The following is a 19,221-nucleotide window of genomic DNA, read 5'->3' on the forward strand; positions in this document are numbered from 1 at the left end:
CGGAGTTTGATAAGTTTTCTAGATTGGATAGGTCCCCAGATATTCTTGTCCTCCATGTGGGAGGCAACGGCTTGGGCTCCAGGCCGTTTCAAATTTGATGTTCTGAGATTGTGGGCAATGACACCGGGCCTTGTGACCGTCTGGTCAGATATTGTGTATAGGCATGTTTGGAAAGGGGCCTGCAATGTCGATGCATTTAATAAGGCCAGAGTGAAAGTGAACTGGGCAGTGGCCAGATTCTTTCAAAAGAATGGATGTACTGCTGTCCGTCATAGGGAATTTGAGTCAGGTGAAGGAAATTTTTGGAGAAGGGATGGTGTCCACCTGAATGCAGTGGGGACGGATTTGTGGTGCCTGGCCATTCAAAACAGGATTGAGGTGGCTTTGAAGGTGTGGAGGGATGCAAAGTCTTAAGGAGGTCAAGACTTTACGCTATGGCGGGGGGTCCTCGGAGTTGGACAGAAAGGATGATGGTTATGTGGTTGAGGAGGGGGGGCTCTGGACTCCCCAAAAGGATTGGCATTACTATGCCGGGAAATTGGGTCTGGCTTAAAAGGAGGAGTCTAGTTTATAGGATTCCTTTCGCCTGGGGATTGGCAAACCTGTGCCTCTGAGCTGGGCTGACGGCTGGAGGTAATTTACAATTTGGGTAGTTGGCCAGACTGTGGGCTTCGAAGACCTCCTTAGCCTGGGAGTTAGGGTCTTGCATTACTCAGGGATTTTATACACTGTTATACATTGTTCTTTAGATGTTTGTTTGCAATAAAAATGGTTGCTGTGGCCAATTCATTCCAATCATGTGTGTCGAGTCTTTATTTCAGGTTGCAGCTTTTTTGGTAGGTGGAATAATAATAATAAGAAGAACTAGACCTACCACGTCATGCGAGCGTTTTTAGAATCACAGCATTTCTACTGCTGATCTTTTTTCCTGCAATGTGAGGATGGGATTAGATAGGATCCCATACACTTTGCAGGCAATGTGAAACACAGTGTTTTTGCAACACAGGGACCTGGCCTAAAATAGGTCATCAATAATGAACTGGGTGTGGTTTTGACACATTCTACTATTGAGAGTATAGTGTAGAGCAGTAATCAGATAGCATTGTATACTGTGTGGTGCTAAATGGTGTTATGCTCTGCTCCATTTCAATCGAGACTCATAAATAGCTAAGCGTGCACACTCTTTCACTCCTGTTCTTGGGTTCAGTGCATGGACTACTTAGATACGGTGGCTTGCAAAAGTATTCATACCCCTTGAACTAGTACACATTTTTGTCACCTTACAACCACAAACTTAAATGTATTTTGAGATTGTAACAGATAATTGTGCAGTAGAAGAAAAATAATAGGGGGTTTTCAAAATTTTAATCAAATAAAGAGAAAAGTGTGACGTGCAAAAATATTCAGCCCCCATATCAATACTTTGTAGAGACACCTTTTTCTGCAATTACAGCTGCACGTTTTTTGCTGTATGTCTCTACCAGCTTTGCATAGCTAGAGACTGCGATTTTTTTTCCATTTTTCTTTGCAAAATAGACCCAGCTCAGCCATATTGGATGAAGAGCGTCTGCGAACAGCAATTTTCATGACTTGCCACAGATGCTCAATGGGATTTAGGTCTGGACTTTGACTGGGCCATTCTAACACAAGACTATTCTTTGACCTAAACCTTTCAATTGTAGCCCTGGCTGTATGTTTAGGGTCATTGTCTTGCTAAAGGGTGAATCTCCTTCCCATCTCAAGTCTTTTGCAGCCTCCAACAAGTTTTCTTCCGGGATTGCCCTGTATTTAGTGCCATTCATCCACCCATCAACTCTGACCAGCTTCCCTGTCCCTGCTGAAGAAAATCCTCCCCACAGCCTGATGTCACAGTGGGGTTGGTGTGTTCAGGGTGATGTGCAACGTTACTTTTCCACCACACACAGCACTTTGTATTTAAGCCAGAAAGTTAAACTTTGGTCTCATCTGACCAGAGCACCTTCTTCCACATGTTTACTGTATCCCCTGTGTTTGTTTGTGGCAAACAGCATTTCTTATGTCTTTCTTTCAACAATGGTTTTCTTCTTGCCGCTCTTTCATAAAGGCTAGATTTGTGGAGTGCATGACTTATAGTTGTCCTGTGGACAGATTCTCCCACCTGAGCTGTGGATTTCTGCAGCTCCTGCAGAGTGACCATGGACCTCTTGGTTGCTTCTCTGACCAGTGCTCTCCTTGCTTGATCTGTCAGTTTAGATAGACGACCATGTCTTGGTAGGTTGCAGTTGTAGAATGCTTTTTCCATTTTCGGATGATGGATTGAACATTGCTCTTTGGGATGTTTTTATAACCTAGCCCTGATTTAAACTTCTCCACAACTTTATCTCTGACCTGTCTGGCGAGTTCCTTGGTCTTCACGATGCTTTTTGTTCACTAGTGTTCTGTAACAAACCACTGAGGCCTCCACAGAGCAGGTGTATTTATACCAAGAATAAATAACACACAGACGGAATACAGAGGATGAACACACTTATACGTCACACTTTTCAGATTATTTGATTACAATTTTGAAAGCCATCTATCATTTTCCTGCCACTTCACAATTATCTGCTACTTTGCATTGGTTATCACTTACAATACATTTAAGTTTGTGGTTGTAAGGTGACAATGTGAAAAAGTTTAATACTTTTGCAAGCCATTGTATGGGGAAAAAAAAGTCTAGAGTTAGAAACCGCATTTCATTTGCTCACAGAAACACAAAGGTTTTATGTTACAAATCTATAAAATAAAACAAAAACATAAACACATAAAAATACTATTAACAGCTAAAGATTTCATTATGGATTTATCTTTATTACAACTCATTACTTCTCATTATTTGTAAGAATGTAATGTTCTTTATAGCTCACACGATGAATGTCTCTCCTTCAGCTCATTGTGATTTTCCTTCCGATTCAAGCAGCAGAATACAGATATTTCCCAGAGTGAGCAGCTATTGAATAACATTAAGCCGGCCTAGAAGGGAAATTTAATGTATGTTCTTACAAACATAAAGTTTTATTCTGAAATCTATTTGCCCTGTAATATGTCTAGAGAGAAGCAATTTTTGGATGCATTTTCAAGAAAAATGAATGTCTATAACCAAGAATGCGTCATAATATGAGAAGTATGAAAAATGGCCACACATGGGGCAAATTCATCATTCTCGCTACGCCAGAAAACTGATCCTGAGGCACATGATTGGTGCAAGGCCCCAATCCACACCGTGCCTGCCATATTCTGCAAATGTGAGGGACAGGGATCGAGGAGGGACAAGGTGTCTGAGTCTTGGTCTGACATAACTCACGGAGCAGCAGTAGGAGCCGTTATTAAGACTGGCGCACGATGCCATACTACCAATAATTTATTGTAAGGTGTAACCTTTATAGGTTAGCAAATATTGAGCCACAAAGAGGCAGGTTACTTGTAGAGCCAAAACAATTCTAGTCAAGAGGTTTCCCGTGTATATACAATAAGTGAACCTCTTACATTGCACTTGACATAGTACACCAGGGTCACTTTCACAAATGGTCATAGACTCTGGGCAGGTTGGTATGGTCACATAATAGAAATATCAGTGTCTAAACACTTATTATAGCGATAGAATTAATACCACCATGAAATAACCAATACACTGTGTTGTTATGGAGGTCTCTTAGATAAGATGAAGTCTTAGCTTCCTTCTCCATATCAAAGCTATCACCTAGGGTAAAGCACTTCCAAAAGCAGTGAGCTCCATACACTGTGTAGTGGCTATGCCGGGTTATCCCAGCTCAACTACTATTTACTCCATACACTTGCACAGATTGAGATTCTGCAGTTTTGGTCAATATGTAAATGAGCTCTTTGGAGGAACAAAGGTGTTGTCATTGCTCAGAAAAGATAATTCCCTTGCAGCTCCACAGACAGTGGTGTAAAGACTGGGCCACCCAGCAAACTTTTGACTTGGGCCCCCCCCATGGCATAGCGCCCCCTTTCCTGGACCCCACACAGTATAACACCCCATTTATACAAACTATATTGTTCCAAAGTTGCCTCCAGACAGTATAATGTCCCATAATGGCCCCTCCACACAGTATAATGTCTCACTGTAGCCCCTGCACACACAGTACTGTGCCCCATAGTGGACCCTTCACACAGTATTATGCCCCCATAGTGTACCACCCATGAACAGAGAATAAGGATCGGAGACCGTAGGAAGGATACAAACATAAAAAAAAAAACACTGTTACTTCCCTCTCCTGGGCTCCAGTGCACTTCCCACTGCTGTTGGCCCTATTCAATGTTGGTACAGATGCACATAAGCCAGGCCGGTGTCGCGAAGCATAATGATGCTGGTCTGGCCCACATGACGTCTGGGGCGTTTCAAAATAGGCCCAAAGACTGCCGGAGTGCAGGAGAAGTAAGTAACAATGCTTTTTATGTTCCCTGATATCTCCTAGCCCTCCAACCATTATACTCTGGGATCTTAAAAGCCCCCAGAGTTTAATGATAGCAGTGTTTCTGGGGTTTGCAGGCCTGCAGCCTCACTTACTGATCCCACTCTTGTTCATGGCCGCCTCCACTTCCCAGGCAGCCTTGAGCAGGAGCGAGGATTGGTAAGTAAATAGGGTCTGTTACCTGCAGGGGTTACTCCAGCAGGTAATGGCCTATAAGAAAAAACAAACATCAGGGGCCCCCTAATATCCCAGGTCCTGTGGCAGTCACTACTGCTGCCACCCCAGTATTTACGCTCATTGCATACTAACAAATACAGCGATGTCTCAGCAATAGAGGTTCCGATTCACAAGGAGGCAGCACCATTTAATTCAGGTGACACTAGTCTATCTGTGGGCTGGGTTGATATGCTGTGTTCTAGTGACAGACTCCCTTTAAAGGGGCTCTATCATTGGGAAAAGTAATTCTTAACTAAACACATCCTTGCATAGCCTTTAGGAAGGCTATTCCACACTTACCTATAGTATGTAAATTGCCTCAGTGGTTTTTGAATAAGTCCATTTTTATTCATATGCTAATGAGCTTCCAGCCAGTACAGGAAGTTCCCAGCAGCACTCATCTCTGCTATTATCTCCTATGTATGTGTGGAAACAGGAAGCTGAGTCGTCGTCATCATCATCATCAGCCTGTGCTGTATACACTCATAGGAAACAATAGCAAAGAGGGTGCATGATGTATCATGCAGCAGTCTAATTAGCATATGAATAAAAATGGACTTATTCAAAAACCACTGAGGCAATTTAAATACTAAAGGTAGGTGTGCAATAGACTTTCTAAAGCCTATGCAAGGATGTGATTAGTTAAAAATGACTTTTCCCAATGATAGAGCCCCTTTAAGAGGACAAAATGATGCATGGTGCTTTGTGCAATAGAGCAATAAAGTTTTATCCTTTATGGGATGCTGCAGCCGTAGTTGTTTTCTTGAAGTCAATCTGGAAATACAGGGAAATACTTGAGCGACTGGTTGTGGCAAAAACAACTTTGGCCTTTCAAGATTTCAGCATGGGAGAACGGGAGTGGCTAAGGGCAAAGTCTTCAAATCCTAGGGCTCAGGCCGGAAAGCAGTGTTTTTGTTGCAGATTTTGCTGCGTTTATTGAGACAAAGTCAGGAGTGACTTGAAAATTAGTAGAAAATATAAAGGAAGTATTTGGATTTTTCTCTTAAATCCATTCCTTACATTGGATCAAAAAAATGCAGCAAAATATGCTGCGTTCCCGCAGAGTGGGGTCATTGCCTTGATCAGATTCCAAAGCAACTTCAGAACTAGAGCAGAATGAAAAAGACAAATCTATGGGTCCTAGCTCTTTGGTTCATTTTCACCGAGAACTACTTCACAACATTCACCGCATACAACAATGGCAGATGGTGCTCCGCACCTTCCATGCTGGTTATTCTCAATGGTACTATTTGTTCACTCACAATACACCACAGTCACATGTTCATAGTTCACAAACTGCGCTGTTTCAGGAATCCTTTTAGCCCAAAAGCCAATAATCTTCCCTTTTTGCAAATTGCACAACTTATACTGTATATCCACCAAGCCAGCTCATGATAAGTCACTTCAAAAGTACGAGGTTATCATAATAATGTGACTGGACTATGAAGAACGTTTTAGGGCTTCTTCACATCTGCGCCCCGAGTCTCCGTTTTGCAGGTTTACGTTTCCTGCCCGAAACTGGACAGGAGATGGAAATCTGGAGTCATTTTTCAAACCCATTCATTTGACAAAGGAAGAGAGAACTATACATCACAGCTTGCCCAGGCTCTTCTTATGGGATGTCAGAGAACATATAAAGAGGAAACTCCTCAACATTTCCCTGGCTACCAGCTCTCAAACTAGAAGAAAGTACAGAATTCATCAGCTCTTCCCTCTTCTCCTCGGCGCAGAAGCTCTGAGATCCTTCAGATACCACTTCTTTTCTCTACTGCTGAACTCCTTAGAGATGGGTAGTGGAGAGGGCATTGAGGTCATGAAACGTGTTGCAGGGTTCTCAGGGCCATTTAAATACTTTAGTGGGCCCTGCTCAAAGGGTTTCCTAAGTGGGCCACATCCATAATGTAATGTCTTCTCACGGGGTCCCAACGTTATGTCCCCTCTGTGACCTTAGATCAGTGACCATTGTGCCTCCCTGACATCAATAGCTGAGACCTGAATGGTGAAGCCCTAAGCAGATTGTCCTGTGCTCCACCACTGTACTCAACTTTATCCGCCTCCTAAGAACATAGAGCTGAGATTGCCGCCTACTGTTCGGAACAGTACCTGCCATATGGGACTGTCCCACTTGATCCGGTCAAACAAAAAGAGGCCCACACTACTGTAGGGTTCAGTGTAGATGCACGGTTACCCCTATTGCTAAAGAGACTTTCAGGGGCCATAAACAGCTGCTGTTCTATGGTTAATACAGCTCAAGACTACAGACCTGAAAGCAGGGGTGGGTTGACAAAACCCCCATCTAATAACGGCCCCATCAGAGAATAAGTAATTCTGTGCAAAGTATGGATAGAAGGAGAGCAGCAGCTCTGTGTAAGTAATGAAGGTGGGGCAGCCTGCAGCAGTCCTGTGCAAAATATATGAAGGCGCTGCAGCAGTGTTTAAGGTACTCAGGAATGCTGCACCCTATTGCTTCATATTTTACCCAGGACTGGTGATCATACAGCCATGAGCCTGGTAAAACTGCCAATCTGTGCTCATGCCAGCAGTAGAGCTGCAACATTTTAAAGGGGCTCTATCAGCAAAATTATGCTGTATGAGCCCCACATATGCGTGAATAGCCTTTAAAAAGGCCATTCAGGCATTGCTAATGTTATATTAAACTACCCCCTCATTTTAAAATAATACCCTAAAAAAGAATATGATAATCATACCATATCGTGCACGCTGGGCGGGCATGCACGGTCTGACGTCATCTTTAGCCATGCCTACATCTTCTTTCAGCGATGTCCTTGGGTCCAGTCTTCCTGGTCTTCTTCTTCCGGCGTCATTGCTTGTAATCCAGCACCGGCGCAGTAGCAGGGGAACTGGGCATGTAGGCGTGGCTAAAAATGACGTCGGACTGTGCATGCCCGCTCAGCGTGCACGATATGGTATGATTATCATATTCTTTTTTAGGGTATTATTTTAAAACAGGGGGGGGGGGGGGTAGTTTAATATAACAGTTGAATGGCCTTTTTAAAGACTATTCACGCATATGTGGGGCTCTATCAGCATAATTTTGAACCACAAAATTTGAACCACCTTTAAAACACAATGTGTGACCATTGACCTAGTCCAGACCCCAAAATAAAAACACCCCCCAAACGAGAGCCAAAAAACCCATAAAATAGACCCCTAAACAAAGTAAAGATCCCATACCCCAAAATAGCTAAAGTGGGAGAGCTACATAGAACAGTATGAGAAGAGACGAGAGAAGTGATACCTTGCACTGTCCATATAGGGCCGGTTACAAACAAAGTGTGACTATGGGCAAAAAATTCTGACCTGCTGCACCAACAACACAGTTATATTTAGCCAAGACTCTGTGCAGAGCACTGCAGCATTAATGTGTAGCACTAGCAGAGTTACCAGGATCTAAAAAGATAAGGTCTGACTCCCTGCGGTAATGCCCGGCTCCCCCTCCCCTCACCTGTGGTAATGCCCGGCTCCCCCTCCTCTCACCTGTGGTAATGCCCGGCTCCCCCTCCTCTCACCTGTGGTAATGCCCGGCTCCCCCTCCTCTCACCTGTGGTAATGCCCGGCTCTCCCCTCCCTCACCTGTGGTAATGCCCGGCTCTACCCTCCCCTCACCTGTGGTAATGCCGGCTCCCTCTCCTCTCACCTGTGGTAATGCCCGGCTCTCCCTCCCTCACCTGTGGTAATGCCTAGCTCTCTCTCCCTCCCTCACCTGTGGCAGTGCCCAGCTCTCTCCTCCCCTCACCTGTGGCAGTGCCCGGCTCTCCCTCCCTCACCTGTGGTAATGCCTGGCTCTCCCCTCCCTCACCTGTGGTAATGCCCGGCTCTCTCCTCCCTCACCTGTGGTAATGCCCGGTTCTACCCTCCCTCACCTGTGGTAATGCCCGGCTCTCTCTCCCCTCACCTGTGGTAATGCCGGCTCCCTCCCCTCACCTGTGGCAGTGCCTGGCTCTCCCTCCCTCACCTGTGGTAATGCCTGGCTCTCCCCTCCCTCACCTGTGGTAATGCCCGGCTCTCCCCTCCCTTACCTGTGGTAATGCCCGGCTCTCCCCTCCCTCACCTGTGGTAATGCCCGGCTCTACCCTCCCTCATCTGTGGTAATGCCCGGCTCTCTCTCCCCTCACCTGTGGTAATGCCTAGATCTCTCTCCCTCCCCTCACCTGTGGTAATGCCCGGCTCCCCCTCCCCTCACCTGTGGTAATGCCCGGCTCCCCCACCTCTCACCTGTGGTAATGCCCGGCTCCCCCTCCTCTCACCTGTGGTAATGCCCGGCTCTACCCTCCCTCACCTGTGGTAATGCCTAGCTCTCTCTCCCTCCCTCACCTGTGGCAGTGCCCAGCTCTCTCCTCCCCTCACCTGTGGCAGTGCCCGGCTCTCCCTCCCTCACCTGTGGTAATGCCCGTCTCTCCCCTCCCTCACCTGGTGCAGTGCCCGGCTCTCCCTCCCTCACCTGTGGTAATGCCCGGCTCTCCCCTCCCTCACCTGTGGCAGTGCCCGGCTCTTCCCTCCCTCACCTGTGGTAATGCCCGGCTCTCCCTCCCCTCACCTGTGGTAATGCCCGGCTCTCTCCCCCCCCCCCCCTCACCTGTGGCAGTGCCCGGCTCTCCCCTCCCTCACCTGTGGTAATGCCCGGCTCTCTCTCCCCTCCCTCACCTGTGGCAGTGCCCAGCTCTCTCCTCCCCTCACCTGTGGCAGTGCCCGGCTCTCCCTCCCTCACCTGTGGTAATGCCCGGCTCTCCCCTCCCTCACCTGGTGCAGTGCCCGGCTCTCCCTCCCTCACCTGTGGTAATGCCCGGCTCTCCCCTCCATCACCTGTGGTAATGCCCGGCTCTCCCCTCCCTTACCTGTGGTAATGCCCGGTTCTACCCTCCCTCACCTGTGGTAATGCCCGGCTCTCTCTCCCCTCACCTGTGGTAATGCCGGCTCCCTCCCCTCACCTGTGGCAGTGCCTGGCTCTCCCTCCCTCACCTGTGGTAATGCCCGGCTCTCCCCTCCCTTACCTGTGGTAATGCCCGGCTCTCCCCTCCCTCACCTGTGGTAATGCCCGGCTCTACCCTCCCTCATCTGTGGTAATGCCCGGCTCTCTCTCCCCTCACCTGTGGTAATGCCTAGATCTCTCTCCCTCCCCTCACCTGTGGTAATGCCCGGCTCCCCCTCCCCTCACCTGTGGTAATGCCCGGCTCCCCCTCCTCTCACCTGTGGTAATGCCCGGCTCCCCCTCCTCTCACCTGTGGTAATGCCCGGCTCTACCCTCCCTCACCTGTGGTAATGCCTAGCTCTCTCTCCCTCCCTCACCTGTGGCAGTGCCCAGCTCTCTCCTCCCCTCACCTGTGGTAATGCCCGGCTCTCCCCTCCCTCACCTGGTGCAGTGCCCGGCTCTCCCTCCCTCACCTGTAGTAATGCCCGGCTCTCCCCTCCCTCACCTGTGGTAATGCCCGGCTCCCCCTCCCCTCACCTGTGGTAATGCCCAGCTCTCTCTCCCTCCCCTCACCTGTGGCAGTGCCCGGCTCTCCCCTCCCTCACCTGTGGCAGTGCCCGGCTCTCCCCTCCCTCACCTATGGTAATGCCCGGCTCTCCCCTCCCTCACCTGTGGCAGTGCCCGGCTCTCCCCTCCCTCACCTATGGTAATGCCCGGCTCTCCCCTCCCTCACCTGTGGCAGTGCCCGGCTCTCCCCTCCCTCACCTATGGTAATGCCCGGCTCTCCCTCCCTCACCTGTGGCAGTGCCCGGCTCTCCCCTCCCTCACCTATGGTAATGCCCGGCTCTCCCTCCCTCACCTGTGGCAGTGCCCGGCTCTCCCCTCCCTCACCTATGGTAATGCCCGGTTCTCCCCTCCCTCACCTGTGGCAGTGCCCGGCTCTCCCCTCCCTCACCTGTGGTAATGCCGGCTCCCTCCCCTCACCTGTGGCTGTGGCAGTGCCTGGCTCCCCCCCCCCCTCACCTGTGGCAGTGCCCGGCTCTCCCCTCCCTCACCTGTGGTAATGCCCGGCTCTCTCTCCCCCCCCCTCACCTGTGGCAGTGCCCGGCTCTCCCCTCCCTCACCTGTGGTAATGCCCGGCTCTCTCTCCCCTCCCTCACCTGTGGTAATGCCCGGCTCTCCCCTCCCTCACCTGTGGTAATGCCCGGCTCTCCCCTCCCTCACCTGTGGTAATGCCCGGCTCTCCCCTCCCTCACCTGTGGTAATGCCCGGCTCTCCCCTCCCTCACCTGTGGTAATGCCCGGCTCTCCCCTCCCTTACCTGTGGTAATGCCCGGCTCTTCCTCCCTCACCTGTGGTAATGCCCGGCTCTCCCCTCCCTCACCTGGTGCAGTGCCCGGCTCTCTCCTCCCTTACCTGCCGCCTAGGTGCTGCTCTCCTGCCCGCTGAGACTTGTTGCTCGCACCGCCCCCAGGTGCGGTGCTCATTGGCTGCAGGAGCTGCGGGTTGGAGCGGATTCCCCGGGCACGCCTGGGAGAGGTGGAGCGGCGGCGTCCAGCGGTGGCTTTGCAGAGGCAGAAAGGTGGCAGAAGGTTTGCGCATCTGTGGGCATGGCGCGGTGTGGCAGGGGGCGCCCGGCCGCTCTCACAGTCCGCTGAGCCCACCTATATAACCCGCTACATGGTCAGACCCTCTCTGCGGTGCCGGCTCAGAAGGCGCACACTCTGCTCCTGTGGAGATGGACGCCAAAGTTTCGGAGAGAGCGGCCGCCTCCTCCTCTTCATCACTTTCTTCCTCGGGCTCCCAGACTCTGTCAGAAGGAGAGATGAAGGCGCCTACTGAGGGGAGCAGCACCGACTGCGACTCTGAGGGTCAGCACCTCACCCGGGAGGAGGCGGCGGGGAGACGGGAGACCGGAGAGCAGGACGAGGCGGACGAGGAGGTGAGAGCTGCCCCGTGTCCGAGCATGTGTCTGTAGTCTGCACTGAGAGTGTATATGGATATACCTGTGTATATGGATATACCTATGTATATACCTGTGTATATGGATATACCTGTGTACAAGGTGTCCATAGAGCACCAGCATATACTGCAGCGCTGTACACATTGCAGGCACTCCCCAGTGGAGCTTGCAATCTAATTCCCCTATCTCCTACGTCTATCCAGTAAGATATGTGAGTGTATATATACAGTATGTGTGTTTACATCTATCCAAAATGTGTACACCAGTATATAACTATGTATGATGTGCTTATATAGCGCTAACATATGCTGCAGCACTGTCACATCCACCACTGTCAAAAAGTATTTCCCCATCTTTGATATATATCTGTTAAGATCTGTATATATATATATATATATATATATATATATATATATGTATGTATCTGTAACTGTTGCTCTATGTATTGCTGCTTATGGTGAAATAGCGCTGACCTATACCATGGCGTCAAGAGCGGTCAGCCTGATTATTGGACAACTTGGTCAAAGATGACAGATGGTCAACAACCACCTAAATTTGCATGGAAAAGTGGATTTGTCAAGTGGGCGGCCTTTTAGAGAGGTTTCACTGTCTATTATTCTAACTACATTAATCTGAACAAGCTCCAAGTAGGCAGCGGATGTTTTACGGACACTGGTCAGTCCTGGAATTCACGGACTATACCCAATGGGGTTCGCAGTGTCAGAAACATCCGATGTGCAGTGAATCCTCTTTGAGATGGTCACACAAATGTGCAAAAAGAGGGGGGGAGGGATGGTCAAGGTGCATAATATAGGAATGGACAATCTGTTTTGGATGAGGGGGTAGCCTTCTCAATCAGGTGGGGTTTTTGGAAATGTTTCACTGTATACTTATGAAGATGTGGTGTGTGTATGTGTATATAGATCTGTGTATACATATATACAAACGGACACACGTGGAAATTGCTTAATGACAACAGCGATAAGCCGGACGTGAGTGGCTTGTGTTCCTGCCAAGGTAAATATCTCGGCGTGTCAGTGTGTGTGCTTGGCATTACAATACACTCACTCATGTCATACACACATGGCGATCTGTGCGCAGGAGTCCTGCATACACCTCTATATGACAGTGAAGGACTGACCTGGCCCCAATGATCAGATCTACGACTTATCGGACCGTGTATACAACTGTGTATTGTAGCTATGCACGTTGTACACCCTGACCATGAAGTTTATTAGACTGTTACTATGTGAACATTTATGGGATACGGTTTGTTGTCGCTTGTGGTTCCAGAGCTGCCATGGCCACCATATACCATGGCGTGATCATTCATTCCAGTCAATATTGATTAGAATTGCAGATTGGGATACGTCCACCTCATGTCCTATGGAATCTAGAGCGAGGCATGGGAATGCTGAGACAGGCAGAATGCTGGTAATGTTATACGGTGCGATGTGGAAACGCCAGCCGCTCATTACCTTATATCAGGCAGTGAAAACAAGGAATGATTAACTCACGTAATGAGTCTTAAGTGGCGAGACTGGGAGGACAGGCTTCTGTGCTGGACGTGTCTTGTGATTTGTGATGTGTAAGTTATTCTGTCCCTGTCTAGCTGGGCTGTAAACCTGAAATAGGATTTCAGTCGGTGTGACCCCAGGTGAGAGAGTGTTGTGTTTCATGACTTTGATAAATGCCTTTGTCATGGAGCGTAAATGTTCTCCGTGATGGTGGACGGGATTCGCATCCGTCTGCTCGCAGTCTCCAGTGCAATATGTGACCTTTCCAAGCAGTCGGGAAGAAGAAGAAAAATGTAAACTTATCAAATATTAATTTATTACTTTCAAAACGCTCAACTAAAGTTTTTTTTTTTTTTTTTATATACTTTTGACAGATCTTGGAATAGACTGGACGAGAGACGCGTCATCTTTCATCTGCTAGAATGTATCCTCTGCACGACACATACGGCTATTTATTGGGGGAGTTTACCAACCCTTAAAGGCCAGTCGTGCAACTTATGCGGCGTTCACACTTGCACCGCTGGCCGCCCTTTGTGTTTACGCCTAAATCCTTGGAAAAACTGCATAGGGACGGTTTGCCGGCGGTCAGTTTAAAAACCCATTCATTTGAATGGGTTTTTAAAACAAACCACTGGTGTCCGTATGCGGCCTCTCTGCGGTGAAACAGTGTTTTTTTTTTTTTTTTTGCATGGACACAAAGGCCTGCATGTCCGACATTGTGTCCGTGCAAAAAAAAATAAAAAAAAAATGGGTGAATGGATTTCTAAACTGACCATATGCAAGCCGTCCCCAACCTGTTTTTCCGGGGATTTAGGCGGAAACATAAATGGAAGATAATGGCGCAAGTGTGAACGCCGCATACGATGTTTGGCTCTGATATTCGCCTAAGATGTGCGGTGTCAGCAGTTTTTCTCACCACTTTATAGGACAGTTGGTGGATCGGGGCAGAGAGCTAGGCGAGCCAGGATAAGGACGCCTCAGTCTGTGAGAAGACTGGCCTGAGTTATAGCAAACTTATGTGCCCATCACTGACTGGCGTAGATATGAATTAAGGTACCCAGGACCTCCTAACATGCACCAGAATTAATCTGATGTCTAGTGCCTGGCGGAAGAATGAATTAAAGGGGTTGCCCAGGAATTTTAATTTTAAGGCCTATCCTTATCATAAGCCTTAAATATCTGATAGGTGGGGGACTGATATCTGGCCCTTGCGCTGATCAGCTGTAGGGGACTAAGCTTGTGACACCCCTGCTATACACAACATAGGGCCAGAAGCAGTTGGATCCTTGGTATAGTGAGGACTATTGGAGCTGAGTTTCAATACTGGAACCTGGCCACTATATAGGCCTGAAGCTATCGGCTTCTGGACCTGTTGTGCGTTGTATGGGTTCTAGAAGTGGCCCTGTATGGCTGACTGTGCATAGGATCTAGCACTCCACCAATCGGGCAATAAAATCCTAAACCCTGAACAATCCCTTTAAGGGTACGTTGAGACAGAGTTTTTTCGACCGGAACCTGAGGCTGAGGCCACCTCAGGTTCTGGTCCATAAGATGGCTAGCCGTGACTGAATGCCGGTGCACTGCATGACTGGCATAGAAACTGCAAGTTTTCAAAAATCCCCTCCATTGTGGTCTGCGCATTCAATGAATACTAAGTGCAGCACTGTACATTGTGTGGGGCTGTGCTTGATATTGCAATTCACCCCCTTTCACTTGTCTGGGACTGAGATGGCTGTACCTCATTACTGAATGAATGTGAGGTCATCAGAAGAGGAAAGAGACTAAAGTGATCTTGAGCGCTCTGTCCTTGTACAACAGGTGGTCTATGGGGGCTCCTGGATGACCCTTACTGATGAAGGATAAGCCATCCATATTTAATTCTTGGAAAACCACTTTTGACGGGCGTTTCGTCAGCGGTATATATCAGCAACTATTATGCTAGGTTGAGACTAGTGTTCAGGTCTCCGGGGTCCGCATGGGGACCTGAAAAACAGAGACCCTATCTGCTTAAAAAGCAGTCACCTGCGAAAACCCACAGACTCCAGAGACTGGCAGGGCGTTTCTCTCTGCTGATTTTAAGCGGAGTCTCATACAGAGACTCCAACGCAGATATGAACCTATTCCTCCACAATGTGCTCAGAACCTTAGGTTACAGTTGTATCCTGTTAGACTCGTATGCGCTATATTGTTTGTATTCCAGACATATACATTTTCTGTACTGACACATTGTAGCAATGGCTGCTCACTGGCTGGGTGTTAGCAGGGCAGATTCAGTAACACTGGTGCGTAGTATGTCAGTCTTAACAATTAGCAGTACTGGAATTGGATGCGCCGCAGTATTAAGAGGCCTTTACCTTTTAAATAATGGTTGAGCCTCTCGAGTTCTCCGTCATGTGCCAGAAATGAAGCCTAAATCAGTTTGGAGCGGGTTAGTATTCATCTGTAATATTTGCTAGTTTTAGGGAATAAATTATAATAAATTATTTGATCCCCGGTGGCCTTGCCCAAGTATGCATGACTTTTCTTTGAAGTGGTGGAATAAGTGCCGCAGTCTCTGCTTGAATATGATGGAACATTTATCAACTCCCTATTCCAGAAACTGGCATAAAAAAGTCAGAAACCACAAATTTGGGACTTTTTATCTCCATTTGCAGATTTTTTTTTTAAATTTTTTTATTCTGCTTTTACCACGTTGCAGAAAGGGGTTGTAGTGTGTGAAGGGCCTTACACAAGCTATATGGAGACAAATGGAGTGCTGGAGGATGCCCTAACTTACCATGAGGGGTGCGAGGCTTCCTAAATCAGGGGCATCCTCTGATAGCACAGGGGATATTAAGACTGGCGTATAAAACCTCAGTCTTTGTAGGTCAGCGGGTAACTTTTATGGCGTATCTTATACTATAGTTTGCAAGATATGGTGACAACGTTGCATACTTTATTGAAAAATTGTCTGCGCTACGAGGTATAGCAAGCACAAGGAGGCTATTGGTGTCCCAAAACGACTGTGGCTTACTTATGTGTGACTGATCCTATCCCCTATATGTTTTATCACCGTTCAGGCAGAAGGGAAAGGAGAATGAAGTGGAAACAAATTTACTCAGCAACCAGAACGTATCTGGAGAGCAGAACGGGTTCCATCTGTTGCTCATTGTGTTTTTTGGTTTTTTTTTCTCGGTTTTTACTTTTTGGAAGATGGCAGATCTAGACTTGAAACTTTCTGTCTGGCTTGTCTTAAAATTTGTCAGGGTTTCGTTGTGGGGTCTACTCAGATCATGAAAAATGTTCCTAACTTGACTGGTGCGCTGATGTGCCTGTGTACCCCACATGAGCACTGCAGTCAATTGGTGTCTTCAGCGGCATGTGGCAGAAGACTACAGAGGCCGGCCGCAGTGGTCACATGGGTAGATGGGCACATCATTGCCCCAGGGAAGTCATTGCACGGAACAAAACATGGCAATTCGTTTTGAAAATTATTCAATCCATTTTTCACAGATGCGAAAAATGGATAAACCATCGAGAAGGCGTACCCGTAAATCCAGCAGGGCTATGTGTGGAGGACACTGACCATACACCTGAATAAGCCCCAAATTTTATCAACTCTAAGGCACTGGTGGAAATTTTTCTTGCTGCCATTTTTACCTTGCAATTGGTCCAGCCCTGGCAAAAGTATTTGCATCTTGCCTAACATTTCTGCACGCACATTTTTTTTCCCGGCAATTGGATATTTCGGATAAACCCATTGGCCTAAGACCATCACTGATGAACTTGATGGACCTCAGATCTGTTGCAATTTTAATTCCATGATACAATTTGGTGGGTCGTCTCTTCCCAGCTCATGGACTAACACCCTAGTGTAACTTTGTCAGATAATTTCAAAATAAAAATATTACAAAAAATAAAATAAAAGGATTTTGAGACTCCTTGATGACCTAAGGATAGATCATTTATACAGGTCATCAGTGAGGACTGACATCTGAGACCCCCGCAGATCAACTGATTGCAGAACCCGCAGCCACACATGTTCCCGGCCTTGTCTTCATTTCGTCATGTGTCCCCGGCCTTGTCTCCATCTCAGATTCTTCTCTTTACTCTGTATCTTCTGTTGTAACAGCCGTCTAAGGCTTCAGATAACCCCATTATAATGTTCTTCATAGACACGTCCTGCTGATGGGCAAATTTCTCTGGAAGAAATGAAAGTGATTAGCCATGATGGAATAGATCATCCATGATATTCTCCATTTTATTAATGCAAATATTATCGAGCCTTTTCCCTAAATGAACTTGTATCTTGTGATTAGTGACCCATCCATCAGCCGGACCTCGAGCGAGCACCATGCTGGATTTCGTTTACTTTGGCTTTATTTCTTCGTGCTCTGATGTCTTGTCTTCATTTCTGTAAAGTGAAATATCCTCATATTGCCAATGATAATTTCACGCCTCATGATTGCCTCACCTCGGAAATCTGCTCTCCCCCTGCCCAGTAAATGAAGCCTCTAATTTGTAAGAACATCCAGACTGTAAGTAGATTTGACGTCCTCTGCTCAAACTAAACCGAAAATTGGCTTTTTCGGGGTCGACCCACTTGAATGAACCTGTCTGAATTAACCTGAGCTACAGGAGCTTTTTTTGGTTCTGAAATTTGGAAATCAATTTGCATTGCCGCAGAATATATACAGTATATTTTTTATTTAACCTGGGCAATGCACAGTTCCTAAGTCCTCGTACAAATTATAGTAAAGTCGAGTGCTCAATCCTTTTGTACTCTGGGGAGAATAGTCCCTACAGCAGATGTTTCACTATAATGCCAAACAGTAGTGTGAATTATAGCCCAGATCTATCTCCGCTCCATTTTTTCAGATGCACCTAATTTATTAAAGGGGTTGTCCAAGGAGGAGTATTAAAGGGGTTATCCACCTTCCAAAAATTGTCTGCAAATACATTCACAGCAGTGCTAAATACTCACTGGGTAGCGAACTTGCAAATGAAACATCACAGCATGATGTGACCTCAGATGTGGGAATGATTTATTACCTGCGATTTCATTGCAGGGGAGAGTGGAGAAGGGAGGAGTATACAGAGAGTGAGAGCAGGCAGATGAATCATGGGAAATGTAGTTTGTCCACAATTGCATGTAAATAACAGTGATACAAGGAGCAGCAAGTAAAATAAAGCAAAGGGTGCACAAGGGAGCAGTGACTATTTATTCCTGCTGTAGCTGTATTTTCTACAGATAATTTTTGGAAGCTGGATAATCCCTTAAATTTACTTACCTGGTTCCGACAATATTGCAACCCCTGGGTCATGTGATCTGAGGCAGTGTTCGGCCATCTTGGTTGCTCCCCTCTGAGTTTTAATTGTATAATCTCTGCAGCCAAATTAGGTGTGCTACGGCTTGGTGCTTTTTTTTTTTTTTTTTTCTTCTTTCTTTGCAGCCCCCAACCATTGCAAAGTTTGAAATCCATTGGTAAAACTGGTTGGTGCTGGTCTTTAGACGACTTTCACGAAAAGGAATTGGGAGCTGATTTTTTTTTTTTTTTTTAACATGGATTCTGCCTCAAAATCCGCTCCAAATTCTGTTGTCTGACTCCCATTGTTGTCAGTGGGAGGCAATGACAGATGCATCGTAGGTAATCTACCCACTGGTTTAGTCTGATTAACCAACCCCCTCCCTTACATTGTGTCTGGGGGTAATAGGTGAGCAAATCCACAGTCGGAAGTCCAAACCTCTACACAGAACTCTGCAGGAGAGGAATCTGAGGCAGTACTCCATGTGACTCTATCCTTACACAGAAGGTTGATGGGATTTATAGAAATCCCATCTGTTATGTTGCAACTGTAAATCACCAGCAGTGTGAACAGGGAGCATCAAGGCTCCACACACCAATGGCATTGAACCAACTGCAGAGAGAAATCTAAAACCTAGATTTGCCCCTGTATATAAGATAAGAGATAAGATAAGATAATCCTTTAATAGTCCCACATTGGGGAAATTTCAGCATGTTACAGCAGCATAGTAATACAGGTACAGGATAATACACAGTAATATATTACAGACGTAGACACACATATGCTGAGAAGAGAAGATATACTAGGAGTCCATAGCAGCTAAGGAACGGAAGAGAAAGAAGGAAGACTTCATGGT

At 47.1% G+C, this 19,221-nt stretch overlaps 1 protein-coding gene across 2 annotated transcripts in view; it reads left to right on the forward strand.

Moving 5' to 3' along the window:
- Positions 1-11,337: 11,337 nt before the first annotated feature.
- MAST4 (microtubule associated serine/threonine kinase family member 4) overlaps positions 11,338-19,221 on the forward strand; it is a 370,078-nt gene continuing 362,194 nt past the window's right edge. Inside the window, exon 1 of one of the 2 annotated variants that reach the window (XM_075269800.1) lies at positions 11,338-11,541. In XM_075269800.1, coding sequence (XP_075125901.1) covers positions 11,338-11,541 — 204 coding nt within the window. The remainder of the gene's footprint in view (positions 11,542-19,221) is intronic. The other variant, XM_075269803.1, reaches the window with a different exon arrangement.

This window comes from Leptodactylus fuscus, chromosome 1, assembly GCF_031893055.1.
Source record: "Leptodactylus fuscus isolate aLepFus1 chromosome 1, aLepFus1.hap2, whole genome shotgun sequence".
NCBI lineage: Eukaryota > Metazoa > Chordata > Amphibia > Anura > Leptodactylidae > Leptodactylus > Leptodactylus fuscus.